General features: G+C 34.5%; 1 protein-coding gene across 1 annotated transcript in view; it reads right to left on the reverse strand.

Annotated features, from left to right (window-relative positions):
• LOC105806296 (cAMP-specific 3',5'-cyclic phosphodiesterase 4B-like) overlaps positions 1-11,436 on the reverse strand; it is a 276,992-nt gene extending 265,556 nt beyond the window's left edge. The window contains exon 1 of the mRNA XM_012639399.1: positions 10,342-11,436. Coding sequence (XP_012494853.1) covers positions 10,342-10,577 — 236 coding nt within the window. The 5' untranslated portion in view covers positions 10,578-11,436. The remainder of the gene's footprint in view (positions 1-10,341) is intronic.
• Positions 11,437-15,587: the final 4,151 nt, after the last annotated feature.

Below are 15,587 nucleotides of genomic sequence, written 5' to 3' on the forward strand. Positions count from 1 at the left end.
GCTATGAGCTATGATCATGACACTGCACTCTGGCCTGGGCAATAGAGCGAGACCCTGTCTCTAAAAAAGAAAAAAAAAATTGTGAGAAGGAAGCCTTTATCAGAAGGGAAGCTGTAACCCTTATATAACCTTTATTTCTGTTTTCATCCTTCAATATTCTTGGAAACGACCAAGAAATAAAGAACTATTTGATTTAAATGCTATAAAGTTGTCTGGATAAAGGTTAAATACAACTTGAACTGCACTGCATATTGGTTATATGATCTTGTTATTATCTTTCTGCAGGAAGAATAAAGGGATACAAAGGCCCATGGAGTAGATAAGATTCAGGTATCATTTAGTCTAGCCCCTGTCTCCACAGTCTCTCACTTAAGTGGTCCCATACAGCAGAAACTCCTCCCCCTTTTGTAGAAGAAATCTGTAGCAATGTTTATGGTATTTAATAATGTTTATTAACAGGATGCTCTTTACAGACAACCCAAATACACCTACAACATTTAAACAAAGCCCTTTGCTTTTTACACATTAGTGATAGTGTATTGTTACTTTCTGTCCAATAATCTTATCTTTTCCCATATTTTTCAACAATACTAATATTTGTAAATAATCATATAAGATTATATAAGTAGAGAAATAATTGTTGTTTTATCTCTAATTTACTAATGAGAAAGTCGAGGCTCCCAAAGGTTAAATGACTACCTCTTTGCCACTAAAAAAAAAAAAAAAGCCAAAAAACAAAACAATTTGTCGGCAGTGGCGCCAGGATACATGTCTAGATTCTTGACTCTAGATCCTAGGCTCATTTCCATCGCCTCTTATGAATAAACTTTCTTATATAAACAGGTCACTAGGAGGTTAGATTCTACTGACTGGGGAAAACAACTTCAGAGACATTCCCGTACTTTGAAAAGACCATTATTTTTTTTTTAATTTAGCAGAAATTTGTTTACATTAACTTAAAGAAAAAGTGTTTCATTGGCATGTAGTTTCACTAATGGAGAAAAGTAGCAAATTAAAGATGGTAACTATAATTTTAAAGAAGAAAGATTATTTCATGGCCAAAGCCTGCAATTTGCAATTGTCTCCATGATGAGTGAGAGTGATTACACACCCTAACACATAGCAATTTAAAAAAAAAATTTTATTTTATTGTGGTAAGAACACTTAATATGGGCTTTAAGATAAAGTTTTATCTTATGAAACTAAGTATTAACAATACCAAAATGGTCTAAAAAAATGAATTTAAGATGCACTATAGTTGCTCAAAACTGATTTAATTAAACCATGTCATAAAAATATTTAAGTAATTTATATTATGATATATATTATATACATTTCTATATGAAATCAAGCTCTGACTACATTAGTGAATTCATGTCTGCTTATTACCTGCCATTGGCCCGGGACTGCACTCATCATTGTATGCAAATTATTTCATTAATCTTCTTCATAAAGGCCTAATGAAACACAAGTTGCATTTTTCTAATTTTTCAGATAGCTAAGATACGTTGAATGATTTGCCCAAAACCTAGTGACTGGTAAAAGGTGGAGATGGAATTCAAATGCTGTGCTCTTGGCACCACACCACCTGGCCTTCTAAAGTCTCTGTGTTGTTTTGGTAAAGGTGCATGTTTAGAGACACAATTATGTTTTATGGGTTGAACAAGCCGATAGGCAAGGGCAAAGGCCACAGTTATCCCCAGAAAGTTAAAATTTGCATATGAATTTCAAAAGTAACATCTCTGGAGGAAATCTTGGGCAGTTAGGATACCAGCAAGAAAGACTTAGCTCCCATCATTTATTTGTCCTGTCTTCCCTGACCTCTCTGGAGGAGGCCTAAATAGTCCTGATGGTGAGATAAAAGTTTCCTGCATAAACTGCTGAGGTAATTATAGCACAAATAAGCCACAGAAGCACTCTTAGGTCCTCTATGCTGCAACAAACAGACTGACTTTATTAATTTTGTGGAGGAATACGAAGGGTGGCAAGGAGACATTTTGAGATAAGTAAGTTTTTGAAAACACTGGAATTCTTCCCAAGGCATTTGTTCACTGAATCCTATATTGGCTTTTCATATGTGGATTCTGAAATAAACAAGACATCTTCTTATGTTTTGTTTTTTCTTTTTGCTTTCAAGCTTATTGGTGGAAGTCGATAGAAGGACTTCAAAGTGGTTCTCTTTCTATCTCTTTCACACAGTGGACAATAATAAATGGCTTTTTAAAATATCTTGGTGACAGCAAAACAAGGCTCTAAGGTTTCTTACTAGGAATGTAAGCTATTCACACTGGGTCTTCTGATAATTTGTGCATTTTAGTATTATCTAGCCCGGTTCATTAGGATGTGAATATTACATGACAGTAAATGAATAATATTTTGTTTCTCTAGTATATTGAATGGTAACACTGTGGATATTATAAATGTATTTCTTTAGAAATCCATATGCACTATGACTCTTTCAAACTGGCATATTCTAAACACAGGGATACTTTTCAAAAAATAAAAAATAGTTTCTGCTTTATTAATCAAGTCTGACAATAATGTGCATGTTTGTGTATGTTCAGAGATTTAGTCAGATAATTAAACAGTAACATCTATTATGTGACTTATAGTGCATGAAATATTGTGCTAAGTACTTTAATACATTATCTCAAGAGGTAGATGGCTAGCAGATATTTTTTAATTAAATTAACATTCAAAAATATTTGAACATAGGTTCTTTTCTCCATTTTGCACATGAAGGAATTGAGGTCTAGGACAGTTAATTGATTGATCTAAAATTTCAATAGCAAATCAAGAGAAAATACTGACACCCAACCTAGCTTCCTTGACTCCACATGAAGTAGCATAAAACAAAGATTAACAGTAAAAAATAAAATTCAATGTAACATCAAAATTACACAATGATAGAATCCCACGTGTAGTATATTAAGACATTATATAATGTTCCATATTAACAATGCAAGTTTTATAGTTATATAAAAAGAAACATCATCCCTTTTGAGCAAGGAGAATTTGAATGCTACAGACATCCTCTTAGAATCTGTTTCAAGTAACTAAAACCAACAATTTATCACCAAGGAAAGCCATAAACTATTATAGATGCCTCTAAGCCTCCACTATAACTGGATTAATAGTTTTCTTTTAAAAAATAGGGCTACAAACTTATTTATAACTTGTCAGTATTTTAGTACACTGTTAAGAATTAAACTCTTAAATTATGGTAGGAAAGCATGCTGATGAAATGGAAATAATTCCATACCTTAAAATGTTTATGGGTCTTCTTTTGATCCCAAACTACTGCTCTCTGTCTAAATGTGCTCTCTCCAACATAAAGAAAATATACATATATGTGATTTTTATATATGGAGAGAGACACAGAGTTCTATGTGGAAAACCATTAATTAGTTTATCTAGTTACAAGGTGTTCATTGTCCTATTCTTTCAATTTTTTGAAATTTTAAATTTTCACTACCAATGACCTCTCTTTGATGCACAGATGCTTCCATCCTCCTCATTTATCCTGCTGCCATTCCTGGACATACTAAACGTACGGAATTTAATGTTACGAATTACCTGAAGATTTCTGTGACTTTATCACGTTCGGATTTTTTTTCTGTCTATACATTTATCTCTTACACTGGTGCTTTTCAAGTACTTGGAGATTATGGAATCTGTGTGAGAATCCTCCAAAATTCTCCAAGCCTATAATTATCCGCATTGCTATGTTCGGGCCCAGGACCAGAAAACAAATCATCACCATCCTCTTTTTCAAGGAATCTTCAAAATGATTCCTAGGTTCTGACATTCCAGAAAATACAATTTGAAAGAAATGCTGTTTTTGAAGTCACTCTATCCTCAAACCCTTTACATCTAATCCACATAATTTGCATTAAGCCTGAGTTGTGAGACGTGTAGTTAGGAAGAGGGGGACAAGTCTGGCTCTGTCAGAGAAACATACCGTATCATAGGTGTTCTCTTTCACAGAGGCCTTGAGAAGCAGTCATCCCTATTCTCCCTAAGTTCTAGCAAGAAGCAACCTGAGAAGGTCAAGTAACTTTTTTTAAACATAAAGTACACAGTGGTATCCAAAGATATCTATGTCAAACAATTTACTATGAGTGAGAGATGTCTCTAACCTCCTAATTCAGAAACAAAAAAAAATGAGACAGAACCAAGTGAAAAGTTTCATTCCTGGTGATGTCTTTTCTAGAATACAAGGGTTATTAATTTGCAATTTCCTCACTCTACAAGTCACGGACTCTTACTTCCAAGTTCCCCGGGGAAATCCTATAAAAATCTCAAATTGTTGTAGCAATTGCTAGTGTTTATATTATAAATGTTGCATCAGTGGGAAAATATAGATAATTAAACATTCTAATATATACTATGTAAATATTTTGAAGGCAAAATAACAAATGGATTCCTCTATACAACACTTCCACTCAGCAGTTAATGAGAAAGATGTAGAGAGATATCCTGAGCTAAAACACCAACTGTGCTGCTTGATGCATGAAGAATAACCACATAAATAATTGTACAGTGCTACAAATATAACTTTACAGCACTACAGCCTAGGTAGTATGACTTGTACATGGTGGTTTAATTAAGTAGGCTACCCTGTAAAACACTTAGCCTCTAGTGAGATATTGTAATTAAACCTGTATCTGCAATATCATGGAACACAAAACAGGAAGCAAGTTGGAACAGCTCTCCTGGCAGAAAGGGAGCACAGCTATTAAAAGATGGATGGAATAAGGATGCTTGTAAAATAAGGGTCCACTAAGCTTCCTCTCCTCCTCCTTCTTATCAGGCTAAAGGAAAGGTGCTCTAAGAATAAAGGGCAGGAAACAGGAATGAGATTCATTCTTTCTTTTATTTTTTCAACAAATATTAATATATATTAAATTTCATCCTTTCTTGTAGGTTCCTGGGGTATATAACATAAGACAGAATCCCTTCTCTCATGAAATGTAGCAGGGGTAGAAAAAATAAAAGGATAAAACAATTTAATAAATAAGCAAGTTTATCATGTATTTTCAGGTAAGAATAAGTACCATAGAGAAAAATAAGGCAGACTAAGGGGCTAGAAAGGGCGTTATTCTAGATTGGAGTGGGGTCAGCAAAAGCCTCCTCAGCTAGTGACATTCAATTAGAAGCCTGAATGGAAGTAAGAGTGAGCCGTGTTGACATCTGGGTACTCATCTTCCAGGCAGAAGAAAACCAAGTGCAAAGGCCCAGAAGTGTAAATGTGCGTGGTTCGTTGAAGTAAAGAAAGAAGGCTCACGCTGCTGGAGAACAGAAGATGAGGTCAGAGGCAGCCTGGGGCCAGATAATGTAGGGCCTTAAAAACCATGGTGAGCATTTTAGGCTCTTTTCTAAGAGTCACTTAAATGCTTCCAGCATGATGCTGCTTGTGTGTTGATAGTAATGTTAGAGAAGGAAACACTATAAACATCCAAGGAGAAAAATTGGGAGATAAGAGAGGGAAGAATGGAAAAATAAAGCAAATGGGACTTCGCAAAAAGGGCTTAGACTTGACTTTAGCAGTCAGGCAGTGGCCAGGCTTGCCGGGCCACCTTTCCGTGTGTGCCCTGCCGGTTGTCGCCATTACTTTACAAAGCACTTTTTACAGTAAGTATTTTAAAAATCCAATATATTGAAGACTTGAGGACACTAAAAGGTCAGGAAAACACTATTTATAGATATACTGATAAAATGCTTGCTCTGATTAAAGCAACAGCCTCAGACCATGATTCATAGATTTCCACTGGCATTTGATTCAGATGGTGGACTAAGATAATTCCTGTTTAAATAAAAAAATAAAAATAAAAACCCCACCAGGAGTCTGCACTTAAAGCAAAACACAAAGCACCTCTAGTAAATTAGGACGGAGCTAATTGGGTTTTCCCCTAATGCCCCATCCTCCTATGCACCTTCGCTATGATTGGCACATGTGGGGTAGTGAGCCAGTTAGTACTATGCACAGCATCATGTCGTTAGGAGATAAATGCAAGAAAGACCGAGTTCATGCCCTTTCCTCCCAGTTTCCATAAATTGTAATTTGTTAAGTCACAAAGAATGTCATAAACACGGTTTTCAATGTTATGGGAAACACAAAATAATTAGAAGCCATTATTTCTCAAATGCACATTCTCTCTCTTCCCTTTGCCTCCAAGCTCCTCATCCTCCAATCCATTCTCCACACTTTCTGCAAAGTACCTTTCCAAAGTAAAAACTACATTCTTTCTCCAAGGGAGATCTAGAAAGGAATATTTTTAAAAAGCAAAAACTATAGATGGCAATGCACAACCTGTAGCTGCTCCCCACGGATGATGGGCTGAAGCCCCAAGTCTTGTTCATGTTACTGGAAGTCCTAGAGTATGGCTCCAATCTACCAGCACAGTCTCATCTCCTAGCCTTCCCATCTTCCTGCTTCCTACTCTTACTTCCTCTTGGGCTGTAACCACAGTGGACTATGTGTACTTTCCCCTATGGTCAGAGTCAAAGCTCAACTCAGCCGCTTATCTGCTGAATAGCTTGGGCAAATTACTTATCTTCTCTGATCATTCCTTTTCCTATAAAATAGAAATAATAATAGTATATAATCTATATACCCCATGGGCTTGTTAGGGGATTAAATAAGTAAATACATTTAGAATAATGCCAAACACATTACAAGTGCTGAATAAATGATAGAAGTGGTCATCCCTGATTTGGGGTTAGGGACAAATACTATGCTGGCCTGAGAACTCTGGCAGTAATTTCCCTATTCCCTATTCAGCATGCCATTGACACTGTCCCTTCTGAACAGTGACACTCTGAAGTGTATGACATGTTTTTTACCTCTATTTTCTTATATCACATAACAATGAGTGTGGTGTCCACTTTTGGGTTTCAGAATTCAAAGAAGAATTTGGAAGTTTGGGATGGTGGTTCAGAGTCAAAATAATGATTAATGGAGTAGAAATAATTAAAAGAACCTAAAGCAATTCAGAATACTTTTTATATTTGCAAGACGTGATACTGAAAGGAACATGAACTTGGGGTATGCTTACAGTCCAAATGAAACTTAAATGAGGTAATACATATGAACATCTAGGAAAAAAAAATATAGTAGGTATTGGAATACATGTGGATTGAATCAGAATTTTTTCTTTTCTTGCTCACAGCAGTACTCGATTATGTATGTTGACTGAATGAAAAAGAAAACCCTGGGAACAGTTAATAATGATCTTCATATTCATGAAGGTTCTTGTAAATCTTTTCTAACTATCCACTGAGAGGGAAAAACAGAGTATATATTATATATAAGTAATAAAGGTTAATCAGGAGGAAGAAGTTTCCAACAGCTGGACTATGAAGTAGTAAGATTGTGTACTAAGTGAGGTTATAGAATTATTTTCTCTAGTCATAAAAGTAGGACAGATTCCCATATGTCAAAGATGGAGTAATTGTGGTTCTTCCCAAGGGTAAAAGGAAGCAATGAGATAATCACCCAAATTCCTTCCAGATTTAGGATTGTGTAAATATTCTGATTAGTGACAACGCATTGAACATCTACTTTTCTTCAGATATTTTTTAAATAATCCCAGCTGGAATTTCACTTGTATTTCTTAAATCTTCTGCCATTAGCCCACACTTTATAACTTGGGTTTTCAAATCCAGACCTACACGTTCATATAACTAAAATATGAAATCTACAAATAACTAAAGATTTTTTAAAAGCTGTTTAGTGGGTTTAGATATAAACTGCATCCTCTGCATTGTTTAGCTTCATCATGAAAATTACTTTAATTTCAATGCCGGAATCAAAACAATCCAATCTTCTTAAAAGAAGCCTACTGTCTACTGTAAAGTAATAACATGTTTTTAGAGACTTCTAAGTGCATATCTTGGAATTTCTAACTTAAATGCATGGTTTGAGAAATGCCAATCGTTAATCGTGAAAGGCTGGTTACATTTCATTATGACAAAGAGGCAAAAATAAAGTACCTATACTCTTATTTCATCATGTAACTATTTCATCTGATATTGAAAAGTACCTAAGTTTTAATATTTGAAAAAAGTCACTGAAATATGTAAGATATATATGTCTATTTTCCAAAAAGTGATTTTCATGGCATGTTTCATGAAAATAAATTTGAAAAATCTTAAGCATATACTCAGATAAAACAATAGAAATAAATATAAATATAGACCACCATGAGCTGAAAACAAACTGTGATACAGCTTTGCTAAGAAACAGAAGAAGGGGAGTGTGCAAGTTGGAAGGAAATAAAGGATGAAAACGAATCATAGTCATTACTAAAGTTTTTTATAAGTTTAATGATTAATGAATTCTTTAAACCTATATTATAGAACATTATTCCAAACTCATGTTTTTTTTTTTTTTTGGCAATTCTGAAGAATTTTGTTTTAACTCACCTAAAAGAAGATCATTTTTGCATAAGTAACATCAGATATCATTTAATTGTTCTTTTTGCAACTTGCTGCAAGAAAATTTGTATAATGCATGAGTAAAACTGGCTTTTTAGTCATTTTAAAATTTTGGTTCTTTTGAAAAGAAAAAAAAAACCCAGTATTTATAGCTCTATGTTCCTAGCACATAAAAAATCTATTCTAAGAAAAAGAAAGGTCACATTATTATATTTGGGAACCAAAATTCAACATTAAGGAGAATATTACCAGGGTTTTAAGATTTATCATATCTAAAAATTAACTATCTAAAATTAAATATCCTTTTGGTCAAAATAATGGTTTAATATTAATTGAAGTAGTAAAATTATGCATCTATTAATTAATTGCATATGTTCTATATATGTTCTTTTTGTGAAAACTAATTAACAATATGACTATATATCTTCACCTGTTCAGTTATACTACTTAGCAAACTATATGAAAATATACACATGTTAGGGGTGGGATAAAGCACAAGAGAGAGAACTTCAAATCAGTACATCCTTATATAAAAACCTTATCTTTCTACTGGTGCTACCACCATTGGTAGGTTTTGAAAAACTAATCACATGTGTCCTACAAGAGATTACAATTAAATAACAAGATTCAATACATCAAGAAGATGACCAATAACATTCTCCAATAAAGCAATTATATGAACAACAGTCCATTGTCAGGAAACAAGAATAGCCATGTCACATTTAGCCAGGCAAAGTATGTGTTGGCTAAACATGTGGTACCTATCAAAGGCATGCTACATCTTTCTAGGGGTAACCTTAATTTGCCAATACACTATGCAGTAGATTACGCAGACATTTCAGTCAGTAGAAAATACGTCAAGTGAATATTAATTTTCAACAATCGGATATCCTCAGTTTATAATGTTAGTTGGCAATTTAGCATGCAGTCACAAAATCACGATGTTATAATTGCCTTTAAGAGGTACGAGCTCCCTTTATGGCTATGATCCCTAGTAAATAAAACTGAGGTATAGTACCCAATTTTGAAAGGTACCTTAATCTGAAAAGAAATATAGCCTTCAAAGAAATCTGAAGTGGCCTAGCTTTTACAGGCAAAGGTATTTTAATATTATTGTGTTTTTCCTTACACTTCATTATTATACTGGTTTAAGGAGGCTACCTTAGTGTATTTACATTCCTTATAAACATACATATGAAAGGTGGCAGGTTCAGTGCAATTTTTACAGAAGGTTCTTGAATTTATTTATTTGGCATTCCCAAAATGTCTGCAAATTTTAAGTTTCTTTTTTAAAAAATAAGAGGCTCTTAAAGATAACAGCAATTTGAAATCATAAAATAATTAGCCATTCAATTTCAAAAGTGGGAACTTAGTTTTCCTTTAAGTAGTATGAACATAAAAGTCAATAAATCAAAAACCCATCAGTTTATACCCTGTAAACATGTGGTACAATTAAGTTTTACTTTATACATTGTCTTAAGAAATAAATTAGAACTAAGATTAAAACACTTATTTTTGTCCCCAAATTATTTTTAAAAATCATCAACCACAAAACAAAAAAGTCACGTCTCACCTCAACAGAGATTAAACAAAAAAACTCACTTGTAAAACTACTTTATTACTCTATTTACCTAGAATTAGCTACGTATTTTTTAAGAGCAGGAATTTTAAAGAGTCTCTACAGTCAGAGGCATATTTTATCTGGAAGCAGCTAAGTAGCACAGTGATAATTTAGCACACAGTGCACTTGTGTATACTTCAGCTGACCTGGTCTCCATTCACTTCACACTCATGGTATGTATTAGGAGCAAAACTCAAACGTTCCATTTTCTACATTCTAGATCACAGCTGCTCATGCAAGAATCTGAAAAGCACTGTAGATACCTCCAAGTCACGTCTTACCATGTATGAGCCACAGTGAAGCGACGACGCTGCCGAATGCTTTTATTCACCAGCAACTTTCTGAAAAAGCATGGTGAGTTCCTTGGTGAACTGCGTGGAGAAATTTTGGGAGATGTAGGTCTGTTTCCCGGTAGTCTCGGAAGCTCAAGTTCTAAGTGCATTTGCTCCTTGAAAGTCTTTATGCAAACCTCAGATTCAGAAGCAGTAAGTTCCTTTGAAGAATCTTTTGCTGTCATGTCTTGTAAGGAGTGCTAGCTTTCACCATACAAAACAAAAGCCTCAAACATAGCAGAGATACTGCTGCAGGTTAGAAGGCTGGTAAGTCTGCAAACTATTTCCAGTTTAATTTGGGAAGCTGTGGCTCCAATGTATGCCGCTTAGAGCAAGAGCAGCATACTCGAAGAATGGCAAGTCAGGCTGTCACAAGAAGCTTTATCAGGCTGGCTTTGCCTCTGAAAATGCGCCAAAGTGCTTCCAATGTCAGTAGCCTCCTTGTGGATGAGGTTTGTCTGCAAGCTACACGCTGACACTCACTGAATTCATTCAGCTGAATATATCAACTCATGAAATATTCATAAGGTCTTCTGATAAATCCTTTACATGTATTTTTTTTAAAAAATCTTATCAAACAAGCTGCATTCACTAATGGATAGTAAGCAAAACCTAATCACCTAGTCACTTGTTCTGTTTGCACAAAGAGCAGAACAAGAATCCATCCAGCATGTGTAATGTTTAAAGTCTTCATTCAGAATTATCTTGCTCTGTAATGCACACAACAGTAACTCCACCTACCAAATGCTATTGGTTCAGGATTATTTAAACAACTGCTCTCTGTTTTTTCCCCTTAACAACACCCTTCATTGCTCAGATTTTCACAAAATTTGTGAGGCTCCTGTCCTCATCACAGTATAAACCGATTAAATCAGGAATTGTCAAAAAGCCTAGCTAAAACAGCCTTCCAAATTCCATTTCTGAGTGAAAGAGCTGATTTGCTGAACTTTTTTTTCCCCTCCCTTTTCTAGAAGATGCAAAACAGCATTAATATAAAAAATGTCAGTGAACAGGAAAACATTGGATTTGGTCCATTCCCCCACGGAATTTAAAGCCCAATCTTTATTCCAATAAGCATTATCCTCATTCTTCTGTTTGAGCTCATTGTTCATGGACTGCCCACAGCAGCCACTCTATGTTAGAGGCAAAGCCACTGCTGACAGCCAAAGCTCCTCAAATCTGAAATGGAGGGAGCAACCAGGAAAAATGAATGCTCCCAGTTAAGGTGCAGAGACCAAAGTCAAGCACTATGCATGTGTTTGTATGTGCAAGTAAGCATACGAGATATTGTATGCCTGTGTCTGACTATACAGACTTGAGAGTGTGTGTGTGTGTGTGTGTGTGCACTTTGTTCACAAGGGATGCAAGTGAAACATACAGGCAGGGGACTTCAAAAAAATGTCTCAAGTCCAAAAGTAGATCACTGTAACCTGACATTTAGATATACACTGGAATTCAGCTTCTATATTTTAAAAGACACATGGAAGTAGAAAGAAAATTGTGGTGCTTGAAGTTGTGAAAAGTCTGTCCTGGCAATGACTGTCGCCAGGGCCAGTCTGATCTCAAACAAATTTGACAAAGCAGAACTAGGGCTAGTCGGCGAGAGTGACAAAAGAGGAATGATTCACAGCAAGACTTCAGTGAAAAATGGAGACATTTATTTTTTCCAGTAAGGTGTGAGATCTTCTACCCTTATAAAATCATTCATATATGTCAGATACTCTGGCTAGAAACATGCTAAATATCTAAAGGGCTAAATAAGAGTAGACTAACTCACGTGTAGGAGCAAGTAGATTCCATACCAGTGCTTGGGGAAGTGGTTCAAACATAATAGGAAGGAGTTAAACTACAGGTTTGCAGGTACTGTCTTGGAAAGCATATCAATATTTCAATAATTAACTAAATCATATTATAAATAAAAGCACAGTTATGGAATTTTAGACTTGTACTGAATCCTAATAATAATAGTAATCACCTTGTTCATCTTCTCATTCCAAAGATAAAGAAACAGACCTAGAGAACTTAAGTGACTTGCCTAAAGTCATACTGGTAGTTGATATTAGGGTTAAAATGAAAACCCAGGTTTTCTGATTCCCAATTGAGTGTTCTTTAATTCAATCACAATATTGTAATTTTGTCCAGGAAGTCCCTAATGCATTTTTTAATATCTAGAGATATTTTAACTGCCGTATTTGAGAAGACAGATTGTTAGTAATATTATGGGAGAAAATATGGCTAATGCTACCTATTATTTCCTATGTTATGAAAACAAAGCTGGGACTTTCCTTCAGCAGTAATATGGTTTAAACCCAGGACATAAATACATGTGATTTTGCCATTATTCTGAGTGACTTATTAGCAAAAAGTAAAATGGCAATTTTAAGTCACTAAATATATCTCTCGTGTTTACTTTTCGAAACTTCCAAAATATAGTAAGCATTTTAGAAATTTCTTCCCCCCCAAAATGACAAATTTTACAATCCAGATTTAGCTGTATGTAAACTGGGGTTCAGATAAGGAAACACAAACTTGCCTAAAGCAGCATAATAGTGCCATTATAATTATTTCCCAATTCTTATTGCCAATTTATATGACATCATGTGGCATTCCACATTACTCTTTTCACTTTACCTGCTATGGCAGCCAATGTCCCAATTAAAGAGAAATTGAGAATCATCCTAAGAAATAAAGTTGTCAAAGATATGTAAAATCTGTTAACTCTGCCTACTCTAGAAAAAATTTAGGAATACCATAGAAAGTCTATTGACATACAAAACTTAAAAGATGACCAAACTGTTTGAAAGTCTGAACTACTTAGTTCTGAAAAAAAAAACAAATGTTTACAGGTAAATGCATGAAAGTGTGTTTCTAGAGTCAAAATGCCAAAAAAAGGAGACACTGTGCTAAATATAGAAATCAAAGACAAATCTAGATGGTAGGAAACAGGAGAAGCTACCTAAGAAAAAGTAAACACAAGCACAATAAAGGCAAACACCCTGCTATATTTCAGCAAAGAATACTATTTTGAGAGGTAGCCAGGAGAACAGGAGAGAAAGCAAATAGAGTTCATGTGTCCTGTTGAGTGCCTAGGAAGGAGCTAATGAATAAAATAAAAACCTTCCTGTCCACATATAATCTTTAGCCCCTGGCACCTCAAAAAGAGAAATGCGTAATTCTCAACCAATTTATCAGTGTACAGATATTTCCCCTTGGGAATGATTTCAGAATTTCAATTATAACTACATCTTAATTTTAGATAATGAAATTTCTGGTATCCACATTCAGACAAAGCAATAAGAATCAAGAATTTATCACATTAAATACCATTAAAGGATTTGAATAGAGTTATACAGTCAATAATAATTAAATAATGCATTACTTATAAATATTATGGACAAATTGAAAACATTTTGATTTTCATTAAATTGAAAAGGAAGGCCAATTAATCATAACCAAAGAAAATTGTAAACTTGTAGTGGGAGTAAAATAACATTATTTTAAATGCTTTTAGAAGTCAACAGTTTTGTAATGAAATTATTTCAGATGAAAATGATTACATTCTTTTTATGTTCAATATCCTTTAGACTTTAAAAGTTGACCTGGGATAAATTTTTTCTGACCATTTTTCAACGGACTGTTATAAAACTAAAATATTTAAAGACACGAAACTGTAGCTTCTGTGCAATAATATTATACCTAGCACAACATTGAACTCAAAATAAAATGGCTCCCATTTGTCATTAATATAAAACTGGATACTTGAGAAGATAATTTGTTCAGAACTTTTTAAAAAGAGAAATAGATTTAAGACTATCAATATTAACAGAGTTGAATTATTGTTGATTATATCTTTATTTATTTCACCATCTAGCTCTTTTTTTCTAAAACAACACATCATCTGAGAACAGCCATTTGACTCTATCCAATTAAAGATATACCAGGGCCCTTCCTTCAGTCAAAGACAAGGTAGTAAGTGAGTAGAGCAGAACACCAACAAACAACTGTAGCCTCTTCCAACAGTGTATGCTGTTATACAACAGTATATAACAGTAAATACACTGTTACAAATAACTATATCACCACAAATTGCAACTTCTCCCAATTTTCCTATTTTAGTTTTAAAACATGAAGCTAGAGAATTATTCTAACATGATAGAAAAGATATAGTATTCAACTTAATTAAAATGGTTATATAGCCATCTTCAAAAAGAAAAAATAACTGACAAATCTTAAGAATTATAGAGATGTAACTTACATTTACTGCATGCCTACTGAGTGCTAGAAATGCTAGTAAGCATTTCTCATAAATTATCTTATTTGATCCTCTTAAACATATTAGACAAATACTGTTGAAATTCCTTGTTTGACTTCCCCATATATTAAATATTTAATATAAGATCCTTTAGGGATGGGCTGAGTCTTGTTTAATATTGTATTTCTGGAATGTGGGATAGAGTGTATGGCACAGAGTAGACATTCAATAAATATTTTTAGACTGAATGTACATTACTTTTCCCATTTTCAGATAAGAACATCGAGACACAAAGTTGCATAGTTTTTAAAGAGTTGATCCAATAATCAAATCCAGGTCTTCCCACTCTAACTATAGCATCCATTTTATTATACTACACCAATGCTACCCAAGCTTTTTATAACAGAGGACACCTAATGGGACAGAAGAGGAAATTCAGGCTCCCAGGGTGATCTAGTCATATTGCTAGAAGTTCATTTTCACATGTACTAAACACCCTTGAGTCTGAAGTTACCTAACATGTTATCTTTATAAGATGATGTGAATTACTTCCCTTTTATCTGTGTGATGCTATTTAATTACTTTAGTAAAATGTCACTTCAGAAAGATTCAGTTTTAACCTGTACCACCTGGTGAAGTCACCTGAATCCTAGGTGGGAGGCTTGTATGCTAGATGTTTGAGCATGGTATGGTATCATGTTTCTTCAAGGTGGTCCTATTCAAGAAAGAATTGCCCATCCAAACCCCTTAAGTGATTCCTCATCACTTAGAATAAAAGCCAAAGTCCACACAATGGCTTTGAGGTCCCTATATGAATGAGTTCCCACCCTTCCCCATCTGGAGCACCTCTCTGAATTCATCTCCTTCAACTCTCACCCTAGCTCACTCTGCTCCAGCCACATGGGCCTCCTTTCTATTCACTGAACATGTTGTTCGAGTTTCC

The sequence above is a fragment of the Propithecus coquereli genome, unplaced genomic scaffold (genome assembly GCF_000956105.1).
Source record: "Propithecus coquereli isolate 6110/MARCELLA unplaced genomic scaffold, Pcoq_1.0 Scaffold14, whole genome shotgun sequence".
Taxonomy (NCBI): Eukaryota; Metazoa; Chordata; class Mammalia; order Primates; family Indriidae; genus Propithecus; species Propithecus coquereli.